Source organism: Nycticebus coucang, chromosome 1 (genome assembly GCF_027406575.1).
Source record: "Nycticebus coucang isolate mNycCou1 chromosome 1, mNycCou1.pri, whole genome shotgun sequence".
NCBI classification, from domain to species: domain Eukaryota; kingdom Metazoa; phylum Chordata; class Mammalia; order Primates; family Lorisidae; genus Nycticebus; species Nycticebus coucang.
Window position 1 is genome coordinate 33,547,605 of NC_069780.1, and position 20,582 is coordinate 33,568,186.

The 20,582-nt window shown below is 36.5% G+C and overlaps 1 protein-coding gene across 1 annotated transcript in view; it reads right to left on the reverse strand.

Moving 5' to 3' along the window:
• The window catches only part of TBCK (TBC1 domain containing kinase), a 209,752-nt gene that overhangs the window by 14,311 nt on the left and 174,859 nt on the right, over positions 1–20,582 (reverse strand). The window contains exon 25 of the mRNA XM_053561937.1: positions 13,136–13,295. Coding sequence (XP_053417912.1) covers positions 13,136–13,295 — 160 coding nt within the window. The remainder of the gene's footprint in view (positions 1–13,135; positions 13,296–20,582) is intronic.

Here is a 20,582-nt window from a genome sequence, read left to right on the forward strand (position 1 = left end):
GTGATTTAATTGTCATAATTTCCTTAAAAAACTTAAACAAATAAAGAGTTGCTTCTTACAGATGAACAAAAAAAGTGGTTTCTTTAGATGGAAACTACTCCTGGTGAAGATGCTGTGACTACTGTCAAAATGACCACAATGTTACATAAACTTAAAAAGCAGCAGCAGAGTTTGAGAGGACTGAGTCCAATTTTGAAAGAAGTTTTATTGTGGGTAAAATGCTAACAAACAGCATTGTGTGATACAGAGAAACCTTTTGTGAAAGGAACAAGCCAACAATACAGCAAACTTCATCGTCTTATATTAAGAAACTGCCACAGCCACCCCAACCTTCAGCAACGACCACCACCGCGATCAGGTAGCCGCCATCAACATGGAGGCCAGACCCCAGAAGGTACAGGGGATTGTTAGTATTCTTAGCAATAGTTCAACAATTAAGGTATACCAAATTTTGTAGACATAGTGGTATGGCATACTTAACAGACTACAGTATAGTATAAACATAACTTTTATATGTACTAGAAAACCCCCCAAATTTGTGTGTCCTATTTTATTGGGATATTCACTTTACTGTGGTGATCTGGAGTCAAATCTGCACTGTCTCTGAGGCATGTCTCTGTGTGTGCGTGCATGTGTATAAATGCGCTCGATTTATAGGAAGATACTCATTATAGTATAGTTTCCTTCTTTCCTTTCCTTCCCCCTGCCTTTACCCTTCCCCTCGCTGCTCCTTCCTTTCCCTTTCCTCTTTTCTCAATTATTCCTTTTAAAGAATAACCACTGATGACACCTTGAATACATATGACTTTAAATTTAAAAAGCAGACTTATCCAGAAATGGAATGTATGGTAAGGCTTTACAGCGAACTATTTATGATGAAGCAGGGACTCGTACCAGTGACTCTTAACATTTATTGGATCAGATTGCCCTTTGGCAATCAGATGAAAAGTATGGACCTTTTCTCTCTCAAAAAAAATGACAGGTATGTAAAACACATATAATTTCAATAAGTTCAAAGAATTCCCAAAATGCATGATAAATTCTAGATTAAAAATTTTCTTTATACTAATTTAACTTTAAAATTTATGATAGCTACTTAGCGTTTATGAATATAGCAATTGGGTTCTTCCTATAAATTTGTAGATTAGTGTTTAAACAATGGTTTAGTTTTACAAAAGTCGTCTCAGGAATGGCTATGTGAAAATTTTTTACAAAGGTAACTATGACAGAAAAGCTTGCTTGAAAATAATTCTTATTCTCAAAAAAGGTAGAGGATAAGCCTCTTCTGATAAAATTACACCATCTAATACCATAATGTATTAGAAGTCACATTCTCCTTTGATCTGTGATGTTTGGGAACTGAATTTCAGCGACAATCATTTATCAACCTCTGTTTATACTAGACAACTGAGAATAGTAAATCCACAACGTGTCCAAGCCATTGGTCCCATTACACAAAGTATACTATACTCTGAAAAGAATGTATACAATAACAACTGAAATTCAAAACACAGTTAGGGCTGTGATGGCTCACAGCCAAGTTATAACCTCTGTGGGTCAGGTGGGAGGGCAACTGTGGTTAGTTTCTTATTCAGCCACAAACATTCCTGTGGTAGGGAGTAATTAAATGGTGGGCTGTGGAGACAGGGTGGGTCCATGGAATAACACATACTGAGACAAGATAACTTCTAGCCTATGTCAGGTCATGAACGTAGCCAGGACTCACAAGATTCAGGTGGTGACTATGCAGTTTTTCCTGGAAATTAGAAAAGAGTGCCACCTTTCTTTTTAAACAACAGGTTGTAACTTACCGCATAATACTTCTAGTAAACATATTAAAAAACAGACAACCAAAGTCTGTACTGGGTGTCTTACCGTGCCCTTTACACAACTCCTACATTGCTCTTTACTTTGCAAAAATTATGAAAAGCTATGAGAATAGGGACTTTCCAGGACAGTTTTTAATTCATAGGTCTTTCAAAGTAAGCTATTTTCCATGGTTTAACAAATCAGAGTTACAGAAAAGTTTTCACTGTTGCTTTTAACCTTTAGATGATACCTAGTGAATGTGTTCAAGTTGTGTTAATATCTAAAATATTTCCTTATAATCTGATATAAACCCACAGACTAAAACATTTGCTGACAAGCAAGGCAAGGAAAAAGTCAGGAAGAAAAGCCAAGTTTATAACCACAGCCAGTGCTCACAGGTATAACAAGATCAAGAAAGAATTCTTTGCATACTTGGAACTGATAAAGGAGGTTCACTTCCCATTCTTTATCTAAATGCTCAAGGTACAATTATAAAGAGGTCTAATAAATTTTCTGACAATAAAAAGATCTCTGATAGGTTAAAAGTATTATGTTCATCTAAAGAAGTAGGTAGATACTATCTAGAGCTAGAGAAGTTTACTATAGGGACAACACATATGCTGACTTGGTTTAAAGTGTTTTAAGAATCATTCTGTCTCTTTTGAACACATATTTGTAGTAGGATAATCTTAGAATCCTGAGATTGAAGGTTAGAGGAAGAGCAAAGAGAGAAAGGTGTCACGGTCTGAACGTCTTGGGTCCTCTCCAAATTCATATGTTACAATCCTGACCTCCAAGGTGATGATATCAGGAGACGGGTTTGGTAGTAATGAGATCATGACATGGGAGCCCTCATGAATGGGATTAATAGAAGCAGACCCCAGAGACTGCCCTGTCTCACTGTCCATGTGAGGACACAGAAGAAAGATGTATGAACCATGAAGCCGGCCCCCAAACACCACACACCAATTCTGCCAGCACCTTAGTCTAGGACTTCGTAGCTTCTAGAACAGCGGTTCTCAACCTATGGGGCGCGACCCATAGGAACTGTATTAAAGGATCACGGCATTAGGAAGGTTGAGAACCACTGTTCTACAACGTGAGAAATAAGTTCCTATTGTTATAAGCTACCCAGGCTGTGGTATTTTGTTACAGCAGCGCAAATAAACGAAGGCAAAGGGATTGGTAAAAGGTAAAGACTACCAGTAACGGTATCCCCAAACTTGGTTTAGCTTAGTTAAAGAGATTCAGAAAATAGTAGGATGGGAGGAGAGGGGGAAAATCCTCAGACTAGCACTGCATAAACTAACTTCCAACCTATTATCCAAAGGTCACATAATCTGGGTCTGTAGTGGAGTTTAAAGGAACACAATTGCACTATTAGTGTAAAACATACATGTCATGGTGTGACTAGCTTATTATGAATATATAATCTTTATCTGAAAACTGATGTCACCTTTTAAATTTAATCATCACATGCCTATGTAGAAAGCATCATACTGTTCACACTAGTTACAGAATATCCATAAAAATTGTTTCTTGTCTGGATTTCTGACTCTTTTGTTATTCAGAAATACATATATTGCTCTTATCTAATTTGTTTTCTGTTTTGCTTTGTTTTGTTTGGAAAGAATAACAACAGCCCACGTGACTGCAACTAGAAATTACGTTCTGATGATTATTTCTTTTGATAACAAAAGCCCTGATTTTGTGCCAAGAATATAACATTTTCAGTGTAAGATAAGCTGTTTCCAGTATTTTCCAAAGGGCTGACCAGACTCAAGCGAGAAGCAAAGATTCCTTTGAATTCTTCTTAGATAACCTTTTGAATCTGATACACTGTCAGGAAGGAAATCTTAGTCGTTCGTAACCATAAGATATGATCTAGACAGAGTTAATTTTTTTTTAAAGTCTTCTGAATTTCGGTGACTAACAGCAATATGATGTTTACATTTTTTCTTGAAGACTTATTGAGGACAGAAAATCAGCACCTGGAGCTTTCATTTTTTTCTGGTCCATGTTGTTGGCCAGTTGTCTAGTCTGAGACCCCTTACCTTACCACTACACTGCATCCCACTACACTGTTTACCCACAGAGGGGAAAAAATAACACATTAGCATGCTACTGTACTAAGTCATCATCCTCACTAAACATCATAATTTACTTCCAGAAGAGGGATTCACCCCGAAGTTTTTAAAACTGAGATATACGTGCTTTTGACCTTATTATGTTTAGAGTAGGATAGTGTGGGTGAGGCCCGCTGTGGGTATCAAAATAAATCATACATTTTCCTTTAGGTAACATTTGGGATTAAAGTTAAAAATTAAAATTTTCCTTCAAATCTGAATAACCAGTTCAAGGATATACAAAGTCCCTTTAGATCTGTTTGTTCATTTAATTTATGATGTGGATGGTAGACGGCCTCTCCCTATTGCTCTGAATAGTTATGGGCTTAATTCCTAGACTTGTATGCTTGTTCCCTGGGATCAATCTAGCAGTTTCAGTTTTGGAAGAGGTTATCTTTGATGGGGCTCTATGTGTATATCATGCATGTTTTCACTCATGTTCATTTCAGTGGCAAAGAATGAAAATTTCTCATGAGTTATTAAAAAATGATTATTTTTGCAACATGACAAGAGTAAGATCTTGCCGTATTTTGCATTTTAAATGTGACACAATTAAGGCTTGAATTGACTTTATACTTGTTTTGATAAAAAGGACTTCCTACGCTTATAAACCCTACCAAGAGATGACCTATATTTGTTTGGCTTGCCATACAGCAGCGAGGATCAGCACATAACCGGATCTACTCTTGAAGAACTGCACATTTCAGAGACTTGGGACACTAGTTCACTCACTCCAGATTATCTGACTTTTCTTACAGCTAATGTAACTTTGCTCCCAGCGTATCTGGATATGCTCGGTTACACAATAGCTCACTTTTTATTTTACCTTTAGAATAAGTTAAGGAATAACTGTCTGAGAAGCGAGATTTAGTAGCATTTAATTTTGGTCCAGAGAAGCCACTATCAGTGGTTCTCAACTTGTGGGTCATGACCCCTTTGGGGGTCTCCTGCGTATCAGATATTTACATTACAATTCATAACAGTAGCAAAATTACAGTTACGAAGTAGCGATGAAAATAATTTTATGGTTGGGGGTCACCACAACACGAACTGTATTAAAGGGTCGTGGCATTAGGCATTAGGAAGGTTGAGAACCCCTGCCATGGAACCCTAATTGAATTAAGATTTTTGTAGTCCCTCTGCTTGGCCTTATTATGGGAAAAGTACTGTTTTATTTAGGTAAGAAATGACAGAGTCTAAAGGTTTTCTAATGTATTTAATGTGAAAGCAAGGCAAAAAAGACAAAAGGGGAAGTGGTAATTGTAAAGAAACCATTTCATGGCAATAAAGTACTAATCAATTGTAATTATAGGAAACAGTTAATGAACACACAGTCATGATGGTACCACAGATCTTCTAGTTATGGTTATTCAGGCACATGAATAAGCTGTATTTCTCAGATAAGTTCTCTCTTTTCCTATGTGAGTTCAGATAGCATCTTCAATAAATCTGGCTATTGCATAGTAATTCCTTCATATTTGTATTACAAAAGATGCTCCACTCCTAATTTGTATGTCAAATGGATGCTTTTAATGCTGTCATACACTAGACAAGGGGTTTGTTTATTCTTTCTTGCAGTGGTTCAATGATATTCTGTTGCCTGTTAAATTCAATATTGAAAAAAGGCTTTTTCTTTTTTTTTTGGAGACAGAGTCTCACTATGTCACCCTCGGTAGAGTGCCTTGGTGTCACAGCTCCCAGCAACCTCAAACTCCTGAGTTTAAGTGACTCTCTTGCCTCAGCCTCCCAAGTAGCTGGGACTACAGGTGCCCTCCACAACTCCCGGATATTTTTTGGTTGCAGTTGTCATTGTTGTTTAGCAGCCCTGGGCCAGGCTTGAACCCACCAGCCTTGGTGTATGTGACTGGCGCCCTACTCACTGAGCTACTTGAACTATTTAATATTTTCATTTGTTGGATTTTCAGACTTTTTTTTTTTTAACCAAGTCTTAACAGAAGATGTTACGGAAGATGCTAAAAAGTTACAATCAGTGCCTACTGTTTTGCAAACAAAAATTTCCCAAGTCCAAATATGGCTTTGACATAAAGATTAACACTTGCGATGGTAATTTGTAACTACTAACGCGAATTGGCAACTCTGCTTCCTCTTCACAGCATTCAACTGTGGCTTTCTTAATCTTTTCACAAAATGGGACTCTCCCAGCTGCCAGCTGCAGCACATTGACTTCAACTTAGAAGAAAAGCTGCCACTTGCTTAGAAACTACTTTTGAAGAAAACCAACTCTCTCAGAGGTGAAGGAGAGACCTCATTAGAACAGCTCTTGTGACCAACAATTGCAGGGCTCAGATGAATTGGTGATAGTGGCTTGAACACATCAAATCCTAGAACATTTTTTAAATTGAGGGAAAATATATGTATACAATTTGTTATTTTAACCATTTTTAGGTGTAAAATTCAGTGGCATTAGATACATTCAAAATGTTGTATAAACATCACCACTAGTTATATCCAATTTTTTTTATCAACCCAACCAGAAACTCTGTACTAATTAAGTGTGACTCCCATCCCCCCTCCCAGCCCCTGCTAACCACTCATCTATTTTCTGTCCTCATAAATTTGCTCATCGTTAATATTTCATATAAATGAAATTATATGATCTTTGTCTTTCTCGTGTGTAGCCTATTTGACTTAGCACAATGCTTACAAGGTTCATCCATGCTGTAGCACATCTCAGAACTTCGTTTCTTTTTGTGGGTGAATATACATTATCATACATTTTATTTATTCATCTGTTGACAGACACTTGGGTTGTTTCCACCTTTCAGTCACTGTCAATAATGCTGTGATGAACACTGGCGTACAAAAACCGTTTGGCTCCTTGTTTGTAGTTCTTTTTAGTAGATACGTAGGAGGCAAACACATGGCAATTCAATTTTTACTTTTTCAAGGAACTGCTAAATTGTTTTCTATAGAGGCTTCATCATTTTACATCCCCACCAGCAATGTATAGAGGGGTTCTAATGTCTTCTCATCCTGGCCAACAACTGGGTGTAAAATAGTTATCTCATTGTGGTTTTCATTTGCAGTTTCCCTAATGACTAACATTATTAACTATCTCTTCCTCTGTTTATTAGCCATTTGCATGTCTTCTCCAGAGAATTAGAACTCAAAGCATTTACTCATTTTTTTATTTGGTTGTCTTTCAGTTGTTGAGTTGTAGGAGTTGTTAGTGAATAGAAATACAACTGATTTTTGTATATTGGTTTTATATTCTGATATTAAATCCATATGGAGTATATGATTTATAAACATTTTCTCCATTTTGTGGGTGTTTTTTACTCTCTTGATAATGTTTTCTGAAGCACAAATTTTTACTTGTAGTGAGGTCCCATTTATTCATTTATTTTCTTTGTTGTCTATGCTTTTGGTGTCATATTTAAGAAACCACTGCCAAACTCAAGGTCTTGAGACTTAAGCTCTATGTTTTCTTCTAAGGGCTTTATAATCATAGCTTTTACATTTAGGTCTTTGATCTAATTGTGAGTTAATTTTTGTATATGGTGAAGCTAAGGGTCCAACTTCCTTCTTTTGCATATAAATACTCAGTTGTCTCAGAAACATTTCTTGAAAAATTTATTTTTTCTCATTGAATGATCTTAGCATACTTACAAAAAATCAATTTTTCCATAGATGCAAAGGTTTATTTCCATTGCCCTGTATGTCTATGGTTATGCCTGTATCACTGTTTTGATTACTTGTGTTGTTTTGTAGTAAGTTCTGAAATTGGGAAGTGTGAGTGAGTCTTTTGACTTTATTCTTTTTCAAGATTGTTTTGGATATTCTGGGTCCCTAGAAATTTTAAAAGAATTTTAGGATGGTTTATCCATTTCTGCAAAAAACAAAACAAAAAAACAAACAGCCACTAGGATTTCAATAGGGACTGCACTGACATGGAACATTGCTTTGGGTAGCACTGTTAGGGAAACAGTATTAATTATTCCAATGTATGAAGATGGGATATCCTTCCATATATTTAGATCTTCAATATCTTTCATCAATATTTGTAGTTTTAGTATACAAGTCGTACTCCTCTTTGGTTAAATTAATTCCTAAGTATTCTATTCATTTAGATGCTTGTAAATGGAATTGTTTTTGTACTTTCCCTTTTTAATTGTTCATTATTAGTATAAAGAAATACAATGGATTTTTTGTGTTGATTTTGTATGTTGCAATTCTGCTGATTCATTTATTGGCTCTAACAGTTTTTTTTTTGAATTTTTTGGCAGGGGCTGGGTTTACCCGCCACCTCCGGCATATGGGGCCTGTGCCCTAATCCTTTGAGCCACAGGCGCCGCCCTAACAGTTTTTTTTTTTTGAAGTGTAAATTTTCTAGACATGAGATTATGTCATCTGCTTTACTTCTTCCTTTCTGTACTGGGTTGGATAATGTCCCCCAAATTCATGTTCCTTTCAGAACTGAAGAATGTGACCTTAATTGGAAATAGGACAGATCCCTACAGTGAGGTCATCTGGAGTAGAGAGGCCTTTAACCTGATATGACTGGTATCATTACAAGAAAGAGAAGAGCTATGGAGACAGACACACACACAGGGGGAACTCTATACGGTGAGAGTCAGAGACTGATGGAGTGACAAGCCCAGGGTCAATAAGGATTGCTGGCTATCACCAGAAGCCCAGAAAAAGCAAGGAAGGATTCCACCCACACTCTCCGAGGGAGCATGATCCTGCTGACACTTGATTTTAGACTTCTAGACTCTAGAACTATGGGAGAAAAAATTTCTGTTGTTTTAAGCTTCCATGTTTGCGGTACTATTTTATAGCACTGTTTCCTAGGAAATTCATATATATTTCCGATTTAGACACCTTTTATTTCTTTTTATAGCCTAATTGCTCTGGCTAGAATTAATATCAACCCTTCTCAAAGTCTTCCAACAAGCTGAAGAAGAGGGAATAGTTGTGAGGCCAGCATTAGCCTGATAACAAAGCCAGACAGAAAAGAAAACTATAGGCCAATAGCCTTGATAAAGGCTGATGTAAAAATCCTAAAGAAAATACTAGAAAACTGACTTCAGGGGGATTTATGCTAGGAATGCAAAGTTAAACAACAACAACAAAAAAGCATTATAATATATCATATTAATAGAAAGAAGTGAAGAAAATACTTAATCATCTCAATTAATGTGGAAATAGTACTGGACAAAATTCAACATCTTTTTATGCTTAAAAACATTTGATAAGGTAGAAATAGAAGAGAATTTCCTTAACAGGATACAAGCCGTGTATGAAACACACTGCTGACATCATACTCAATGGTGAAAGTCTGGACGCTGCCTAAAGTTAGGAAGAAGATTTTGCCACTCCTATTCAACAGGGTACAGTTTCTGTCTGTTTTTTGGTGTTTCTGGGAAAAGATAGGATATTAAAGCTTCCTAGTCTGTTATTTTGCTAACATACTCCCAAAATCTAGAACTTTTTTACTATCATACATAAAATAGTCTTTCTTAAATTCATATATGTGTAAAAAACAGTACTGGAAAATGAAATTAATAGCTGATGTTGAGTGTTTTCTAGGCTTTGCAGAGAACTTTATATGCCTAATCTAAAACCTTCACAAGAATGTTATGAGGTAGGTACTATTATTATTTATTTAACTCAGAAAGGTGAAATAACTCGCCCAAATTAACACATAGCAACTGCCACAACCTCCTACCTACCTACCACAACCTCCTACAACCAGCCTACCACAACCTCCACAGCAACTAATGGAGGTTGGTGACTGGAAAAATTCATGTGTTTAGATACTACCCTTACAATGATCAGGGTCCCAGAAAGCCCTGAGAACAGATTGAGGGGAGAATGACTTACAAAGAGATGAATCACAAAGGTGGTGGTGGTGTGTAAGAGAACCATAAGAGACAGTGGGGTTGCTCGGGGCTAGTAAAGGCAGAGCTTTGGCCATGCCGAGAGCCGCAGGCACCAGGGCCTGAAAAGAGCAAGCTGTGGAGAGAAGCCTTCTTGGAGAGAATTGTTAACTTTCAGTAGAGGACACAACCACTTCAGATAATTTTTGAGGAAAAGATCCTGAAGAATAAATATCCTTACCCTTCTCCTTTCTATTTGTCAGAGATACTCACTGGTTGAATAACTGGAAGCCAGAAGTCATGAAAGTCGGCCTCTCAGGGTGACTGGCAGGGTGGAGAATAAATGTGTGATGGGAGACGGGGCAAATAAAAGGCATCCAGTATAAGCAGGGACACATAGTAGAATCCAACAAATATGCTCTACACTGAGATGCTTCCAATCCAGTGTGTGAGGAAGCATTAGTAAAGACACATAGATCTGTACAGCAAATACAAAGATTTAATAGGATAAGCAACAAGTATCTAAAAGTATTCTCTTTAGCCCTAACCATGAGAAAAACCATACAAACACATCTCTACATAAATGTTTAAAACTATTTCTCAAAATGATCCTACCATTGTATTGTTCACAGCATCAATGAATGTGGAGGATATGAAGAAGGAATTATGTATGACATCATCTGGTTAATTTATTTTGAATAGAATGCTTCTTTATTACTATTTGAATCATTTATTTTTATTAATTCATGTGATTGAGCCACGCTTCCAGATTTCCTTCACATTTTGAACTTCTAAATCTATTGGTACTTTGGGAGACTATAGGTGTTATGTCTTGCACATAACAGATACATGTTTTTTAACTGATTGCTTAATGAAAGAAATTAATTACTTATTGACACATAAATGTGTATATATGTATGTGTGTGGGTACATATATACACACACATATACATACACACACATGTTTTTACCTTTATGGTAAAATTAAATAACATAAATCTAGAAATTAATATAAATAGGATGTTTGGAAAATTTAAGACTATTAAACCATACAGGGTCTACTTATTAGAGACCATCTTTCAAATGGTGAATATTTTATGAAACGAAAGCCCTAAGCTTGTTGGCACTTACAGCATAAAATTACTTCAGGTCAGGGTTCACATTCATTGAGAACTACTATGGCCAGTGAAAAGTCAGAATAAGCATGTTTTAAGGACAGAAGAGACAGCATTCAGACGCAAAAGCTTTAAGGGATCACCGAGTTAAGGGTATGACCTATAGACTTGGGTTTCAATCCTGGGTCCGACAGGCAAATTAGATCAACTTGGAGTGTAAGTTTTTCTCACATTTAACATGTCTAGAAAATGGCTGTCTCATAGAATGTTACAAAAAATAAAATGAGATAATCTATGTAACATATTTATTATAGTGTCTGGCATACAAAAACCAGTCTATAAGTGGAATTATAATCATTATTAGGAATTTCTTCTTGAGGTCATTTCTTATTTGGAAACTAGGAATGTGAGATATTTTTCAACAGCATTTTTCTATTACAATTGAAAACTCACATTTTTCATTGGAATGATATGGCAATACCAATTAATGTAGTAGAAGCAGTATAGTAGTAAAATAATAATTATTATTTAATAAATTTTATCAGAATAATATAGATATCATGGTTTTAGTTATAAAATATTTTCATTTACTTGAAATTCCACATTAAAGTGGTTGGTTACTATCCTGACTTTCATTGAAATAGGTGTAGATTGTTCTCTGTTAGGTGCCAGATAGAGTAACATAAAAAAATGGGTGAGTGATTTATGACTTAGAACTAATATTTACTCAGATACTTCTTTGGTATGGTCAGTTAAGCTTTGTCATCAGGGATGACCTTCATTTAGTGTCAAAAGTCAATGCTGCCATCAGCCCTATACTTCTGAGACAAATATTGCGAGATGCTTAAAAGGGCCTTTGATCAAAAGTCTCAAAGTTCTCATGTGACTGCCTTTTCAGTGACCACTTTCTGTATTCACAGTTTTGACAGACATAAAGGAAGACACATACTGGAGGGGAATATTTTATCTGCACTCCTGATTCTCTTGATGAGGAAATTTTCTTAAGCTTATTCCTGACCATTCTTTTGTTTTTCTTTTTTCTTTTTTGAGTCAGAGTTTCACTATGTCACCCTCAGTAGAATGCCGTGGCATCACGGCTAACAGCAACCTTAAACTCTTGGGCTTAAGTGATTCTCTTGCCTCAGCCTCCCAAGTAGCTGGGACTACAGGTGCCTACCACAACACCCGGCTATTTTTTGGTTGTAGTTGTCATTGTTGTTTTAGCTGGCCTAGGCTGGGTTCGAACCCGCCAGCCTCGGTGCATATGGCTGGCGCCCTAAGCACTGTGCTATGGGCACTGAGCCCTGACCATTCTTTTTGACCAGCTATTCACTCTGCCCTGGGAAGTAGATTTGTTTGATTGGTAAACCTGGGAAGGCTCAATACTCTTCTTTTTCTTCTTGGGGAAAAAAATGCCTCCAGGGACCAAGCCACCTCTCTTGTTTCTCCAGGAGCAGAGAGCAGATTCTTCCCTCCCTTTAGAGAAGGAGCCCACACTGGTTCAATGTTGCCTATAGCTGGATAGGTTGTCTGCCTGCTACTATCTTTTTTGTTTTGTTTTTTGTGCGTCAGTGTGTGCCCTTGTGTGTGTGTTTGAAATCCCATTTGGCTCTTGTAGAGATTCTCTAGAGTCTCCAATTGGTCTTTCATAAAAAAGAAATAATAAAGGTTATATTTTTGGCCTCCAGGTACTACCCTTTATTTATCAAACTGCTTAGCCAGGAAAGAGGAAAATAACTTTATAGTTCATGTGCTCCTCATATCTGATAGTTGATATCCTTCCTAAATTCTCTATCACTGAAAAGCTTTGAACCTCTAAGCAAACAGAATTCCCAATTGCAATAAATCCCCTCATGATCAACTTTCAGAGTCTACACTTGAGGATTACTGTTTTTCTCCACTGGAGAGAATTTAAGCTGCTTCTTTGCAATTTCAGAAAGCAGGTTTTTTTTTTTTTTTTAAACACAACAACATTAGGCTATTGTTTGGATTTTTCCCAAACTTATTTTTGGTCCTGATGCTGAACACTGGGGGAAAAGGCTTCAATTAAAGGCAAACTCTTCCACATAAAAACACAGACAAATCTTCAAAGTTAATTTCATTAGTGACCAAATCCCAAATTAATATACTTGTAAGGCAACCTCTGTGTGCGCACACACCTATATATGTGTATACACATACATACATATTAGGGAGGAAAATAATTTATCATATACACATATGACATTCTGAGTACACTTACCTCAGCTGTGTGCTTTGCCACATGCCCCACGATGACAATGACCTTCCCTTTGTAGTTCTGGAGCATAGTTGTGTACGGGCCCTGGGTAAGCTCCCCTTCTGCAGTGAATGCAGCACTGAATGGAATGTTGATGCTACCTGAAATGTGACCTCGAATAAAACTGAGAAAGGTTAAGGAAAGCATTTGTGTGCAAACTTGAGTTTCCAAGAGAAACTCACAGAGGTAACCAATCCCAGAAGGTAGTACTGAACATCATCCATTCTCATGTGAGATTTTACCTAAATGAAGGAAGGCACACAACCAAACGAAAAACATTCCCCCAAAACAAACTTGAAAGTGAGGTGGAAAAGAGAAAAATCGCTAGCCAAAGATGTAAAAAAGCCCATCCTCATTAAGTGAATTGTGAAAGTGACTATGATGCAGCAAAGCCAAGGTAATCACCTGAGTTACACAACATTCATGTCTTTCATTTTATCACTACTACCACAATTATTTTGAAGTAAAAGTGATCTGGGCAAGTGGATATTCTCAGGTCTAACTTGATATCCTCTTTGGGCAAGTGATTGCCAAATGGGACTCAGAATTGTTAGTGAGTGCCAAATGGGATTCAGCCATTAGCACTGGCTGGTTAATTTCTCAAGGAAACTTGGCTGACATTTCCATTATTTCTAATTTTATGATCTCTGAAGGGGTGAAGTCTTTTGCACTGTAAGAATTAAAGGCAACCATTAGTTTAAAATATTAAAAAATATGAGATCTTAAAAAATACATATATCCCAGAAAGTAGTTAAAAAGTACAATTAAAGGCTTGGCGCCTGTGCTCAGTGGTTAGGGCATTGGCCACATATACTGGGGCTGGTGGGTTCAAACCTGGCTGGGCCTGCAAAACAACAATGACAACTACAACAAAAAAATGGCCAGGTGTTGTGATGGGCGCCTGTAGTCCCAGGTACTTGGGAGGCTGAGGCAAGAGAATCGGTTAAGCCCAAGAGTTGGAGGTTGCTGTGAGCTGTGATACCACAGCCCTCTACCAAGGGCAATACAATGAGATTCTGTCTCAAAAAAAAAAAAAAAGAAGTACAATTAATGAAATGAGAGTAGAACTTGGGAAATTGAAAAAAAAAGATGATTCTTTATATAGATTCTAGAAAAGACAAAATAACTTCAAATAAACATAAAATAACAACAGTGAAAACTTTTACAATGCACTGTAACAGATGTACTATTAATTTGGGAGGACAGGGAAGGTTTTCACTGAGAAAGAGATAGGTGAGTTAAAATTTAAAGAATTAATAAAAGTTAATCTGGCAAAAAGACAGAATGGAGGGTAGGATAGAGTGGTGAAGGGGAAACAACTTTCAGGCTCTTAGTGTGATGGCATATGGCCAACAGAGAAATGAAGGAGGAGGGTCTGAGTGGAATTTAGAGCGGGGAGAAGCCCACATGAGTCTGACAGTGGATGCGTAGGCCCACCCTTATAGTCCATGGTGATGATACTGGTCTTTACCCTAAGAGCAATCATAGTCACAAACTGTACTGAGCAGTAAAGAACAGTTTGTTTTTTTTTTTTTGAGACAGAGCCTCACTTTGTCACCCTTGGTGCAGTGCCATGACATCACAGCTCACAGCAACCTCAAACTCTTGGGCTCAAGTGATCCTATTGCCTCAGCCTCCCATGTAGCTGGGACTACAGGCGCCTGCCACAATGCCTGGCTATTTTTTTTTTTTTGCAGTTTTTGGCCGGGCCGGGTTTGAACCTGCCACCTCCAGTATATGGGGCCGGCACCTACTCCTCTGAGCCACAGGTGCTGCCCAATGTCCAGCTATTTTTTAGAGATGAGGTCTCACTCTTGCTCAGGCTGGTCTTGAACTCCTGAGCTCAGGCAATCCACTCAGTCTCCTAGAATTGCTAGGATTACAGGCGTGAGCCACTGTGCTGGGCCTTAGAAAAGTAACATTTTATATTTTCATTTTGGTGACAATGTGGAAAAAAGGCTAGAAGGGGAGTGAATGTGAGGGCCAGTTTATAAATTTAGACCCTTTCCCTTTTACCAACAATCCCTGATGACTATCACAAACGCCTGTTTATGTGTTTAATAGAGGCATTTCCCCCAAACTTCCTTTTTAGATATATTATTACAAAAATAGAAAAGTCAAAGTTTTAAAAGGCAAAAGCAAGTAATATTCCTTCCCCAAACTTTAGCAATCTTCACTGCATAATGGGGGAAATTCTATTTATTGACATGCCTGAAAGTTTGTAGGCTCATCTTTCAGGATACTCCTTCTGTCTCTCTCTCTCTCAACAGAAAGAGGAGAAATCTGAGGCTCCTAATCCCAATAATGATGGCGAAGATTAACCAGGTATCTTACATGTTACGTTTTCTTGTCAGCCGCTGCTTCATCATACTTTTCTTTAAAGAAATGCTTTTGACATTAATAATGATACTGATCCACACAAATAAGTTTTGAAAAATGAAAAAAGACAGATTCAACATTAGCATTCCTGTGAACATTTTTTAGAGTTTTGTAGAATAAGCAGAGAATTTATAAGTGTGGGGACAGCATAGCAGTCCCTGAGTTACAAAATGACTCATGTACAACTCACACTTAATGAATAGAGACTATTACATGTAATACGTAAATGTAACTGTTCCAACTTCCATACATATTCAACTTAAGAATAAACCTACAGACCTTATTTAATTTGTAACCCTTAAGCTTCATAACTTCACCAATATTAGTTTCTCAAATGTTTATAGTTATTATTTTTAACTGTAGTTTTCATTAACAGTAATGACTTTTTCCTCAGAATATAATTACTCTGATGGAATTTTTTCCTCCAATGGTGCTTTTATTTTCAGTAAAGATATACTTTAAACCACAATTTTTTATAACACAAACTAAGAAGCTAGCAACTCATAAATTTTCAGTAAATATATCTATGTGAATCAGGTGTGAATCAGCTATCAGAGAGAATTTCTATGTTTATCAAACAGCCCTTAACAACTGTGAACATCTTTTCTTTCTAGTGGTTTAATAGAAGAAAAAGCAATATAAATCTATCCTTGTCAAATGCCATAACAGACATGTTTGGGTTGCCTGCCCACCTGCCATCTTCTTTGGAAGAGCCCCAACCACTACCTTTGATGAAAGGAAGAGCCTAGGCTGTCAGTTTGTATCAGATGACCCCACCACCAGGGCTGACGGAGGGGAGGATGAAGGCAGATATCTGATACGGGCTAAGCCATTGAGATTCTCTCCCTTGAGAACCAGAAATAAAAGACAACAGAGACAATGCTCAGACTGTGTGAAGCTTTACAATATAAAGTCACATTTAAGTGCGTCTTCCACAAAATTTGTTTGGTCACATATTAGCAAATTAGAAGCTCCTGATTCTAGAAGAAAAACTGTTATTTTAAAAGACAAATTCTGTGAATACTATATTTGGTTTTAAAAAGTACTCATCTATGTCTAAAGATCCAATATCTAATAACTTTAGCTACAATCATAGGTGAGCACTGGGATAATTTTTGTGTGCTTTTAATACAATTATTATGTGGTTTTTAAGGAAGATTTGAATCTAAACTGCCTTTTAGTCTCTAGAAGGATGCCATAAACTTATCATTCTAGAATTCTGTTGGTTGTGCTTTATGATTTGTTGTTAAAAATTAGATTAAATATTAAAATGCCTGATAAAATATGATGGCAATAAAGTCTTATTTGGAAGAGGAGGTTATTATCCAAAATGCATAACTACTTCAAACCTTTTTTAGGCTATACTTTTGAATACATGCACTCAAGAAAACAATCTTAAACCACGCTTCCCTTTTTCTTAGCTTAGTTCAACCAAAAAGCCCTGGAAAATATCTAAGAACGCTCATCCAAGAACACTTGTCATGAAACTTATAGCACAAAAATGATTGAGTAAGCATGAATATGCGCAGGATAAGGTGGTCAGACGTCTAAATCTTCTCTATTTAACATTACCGGCAAACAGCAGAGGAGAAGGATACGGGCCTACCTATGTATCAAGACATTAACAAAGAACAGCTCCTTTTGTTTAAAAGGGTTGGATAATAAAGACAATTTTGAAAATGTTAAGAATCTTTTTTCTCTTGTAAGTTTAAGTTTCACCTCCTACAATACAAATTCTCATGTGACACAAACAAAGTAAGATAAAATAGAACTTCTTTAGACATTTTCAGGACATGTCAGAGGTGGTCAGATCATATTGTAAAGGTAGTTAGCTGAATACTTTTCTTACTTGTTGAGTCATTCGTAATCAAAATAAATTATTAGGTATTTGAAAAATGAATGAAGAATAGATTCTTGTATATTTGTGTTAGACAAAAATAAAGTTGAAATAGAAGATAATTTTGGACATATGCTGACTCCAAGCGGCCACAGTCAACTATGATTAGTCCTGGCCTGACTCTGGCAGACAGAGCAAAATGACAGAAAATATGTTGAGAGAAGAACATTTTTCACGCCCTAAGAACTGTGGTTTCATTTTGGTGTACTGTAGTGGAAGACAAGTATGTACAAGTTCTTCATGTCGAGGTCGCTGTGTTAGAGATGAACATGTAATGCCACATACTTCAGGATTATAGCTGTCACTTCATTGCTTTTCTTAAATTCTAGACAAAAATCTTAACTCTATGCATTCACCTTTTAAATTTGAAAACACTACTGCTTGTCAGCATAAACACAGATATGAGGTAAATAATACCCACCGTTAAAGAGGTTCTATAATAAGTATGCTAACCAATAGCCAGATGCTATGCTAATTTATAACCTAAGAACTTAAAAAGCTGCAAAATATCCAGGTTAGAGACTACTAAGGAAATAGAAGCCAAAGTACTTATGGGGTAATTAGCTCCAACAGTGTCCACTACAACTTTTGGTTTGGTTTTGGCAAAAGTAGAATGGCATCCGTAAACACTAATTTTAACTTGCCAGTATTCATAAGAAATTAGGATTTTTGATGATATATTTAAAATAATTAAAAGATAAAAAATGAGTATAGAAGTCAGCAGTAATTAAAATGAAATATCTGCAATGGAATAAAAATTGGTATAAAAGCATCTAGTTACTATAGCTGTTATTTTGCCAGGTGTTTGAATAGGGCTCTGCTTATCAGAGCAGCATTAACAAACAGAAATGGTGTACATTATCTTCTAGGTTTCTAAGATATGAAGAAATTCCTCAGTCTACCTAACAAGTCAGTTTATATAACAGTACTGTAAATAGATATGCTATACTATAATCAAGAGACAGAAAAATAATCAGTTCTAAAAATACAGGTACACTATATGGGTAAGATACACAGGTAAATATTCTTATTTTGGAAAGAGTATTTTATGAAAAGGTTTCAAAGACTTTTAAAATATTAGCTCAAGATTCAACATAGAAATAATCTCCTGTTTTTCTGAATACTAAAATAGCATGGCATTTTTGTTGGGTACCACACTTAGCAACATAATATCTCTGAACACAAAAGCCCACCAATATTTCACCAGACTATTTATGCATGCATATTATAAATTGTGATTTCAACAAAAACTGCTGTTTTGGTCACTTCATACTGGTCAAGAGAACAATACAGGAGGACATTTCAATTCTAAATATTTATGCATTCAACTTAAATGCACTCAGATTTATGAAACAGATATTAATTGGTCTGAGCAATATGAAACACCATAACACCATAGCTGTGGACTTTAACACCCGTCTGACAGAACTGGACACATCCTCTAAACAGAGACTAAACCAAGATACAAGGAACTTAAATGAGACCCTAGAACAGCTGTGCTGAATAGACATATACAGAACATTCCATTCCAAAGCTAAAGAAAATATGTTCTTGTTGGCCCATAGAATGTTCTCCAAAATAGATCACATCCTAGGATGCAAACCAAACCTCAACAAAATCAAAAGAATTGATATTATACCTGTATCTTTTCAAACCACAGGCAATAAAGATGGAACTCAATTCCAACAAAAATTTTCATCCCCACACAAAGGCTTGGAAACTAAACAACCTTATGCTGAATGACAGTTGGGTCAAGGAAGAGATAAAAAAGGAAATCATTAACTTCCTTGAACATAACAATAATGAAGATACAAGCTACCAAAACCTGTGGAAGACTGCAAAAGCAGTACTAAGAGGGAAATTTATCACATTAGATGTCTATATCCGAAAACCAGAAAATGAGCACATCAACAACCTAATGAATCATCTTAAGGAAATGAAAAAGGAAGAGCAACACAATTCCAAACGTAGAAGAAGAAAATAAATAACCAAAATAAAATCAGAAATAAATGAAATTGAAAATAAAAGAATCATTCAGAAAATTAATCAAACAAAAGGTTTGATTAATTTGAAAAGATAAAATTGATAAACCTTGGTCAGATTAACTAGAAATAGAAAAGTAAAATGTCTAATAACCTCAATCCGAAACAAAATAGAGGAAATAATAACAGTTTTCACAGAGATACAAGAGATTATCTCTACTACAAGAAACTCCACACCCCAAAAATTGAGAATGTGGAGGAAATGGACCAATACCTGGGATCACACCATCTCCCTAGACTTAACCAGGAAGAAACAGATCTCTTGAACAGAACTATGATTGCAGAAGCATTGAGATCAAAGAAACAAGAAAAAGTCTAACAACAACAACAACAACAACAACAACAGTAAGAAAGCCCTAGACCAGATGGCTTCACACCAGAATTCTATCAAACCTTCAAAAATGAGCTTATACCTATACTGCAGAACCTATTCCATAAAATTGAGAAGGAAGGACCCTTCTCCAACATGTTCTATGAAGCAAACATCACCTTAATTCCAAAATCAGGAAAGGACGGGGCTAAAAAAGAGAACTACGGGGGCGGCACCTGTGGCTCAGGTAGGGTGCTGGCCCCATATACTGAGGGTGGTGGGTTCAAACCTGGTCCTGGCCAAATTGCAACAAAAAAATAGCCAGGTGTTGTGGCGGATGCCTGTAGTCCCAGCTACTCGGGAGGCTGAGGCAAGAGAATCTCCTAAGCCCAGGAATTGGAAGTTGCTGTGAGCTGTGACACCATGGCACTCTACTGAGGGCAATAAAGAAAGACTCTGTCTCTACAAAAACAAACAAACAAACAAACAAAACAAAACAAAACAAAACAAAAAGAACTACAGACTAATTTTACTAATGAATATTGATACAAAAATACTCCATAAAATCGTAGCCAATAGATTACAGCTACACATTAAAAAGGTGATCAAGTAGTCTTCATTCCAGGGATGCAAGGCTGATTTAACATATGCAAATTCATAAATGTAATTCACAGAAGCAAAAACAAAGACCATATGTTCTGTCAACAGATGCAGAAAAGGCATTTGAGAAAAATCAGGATCCTTTTCTAACAAGAATACTTAAGAATATAGGCATAGGCGGCA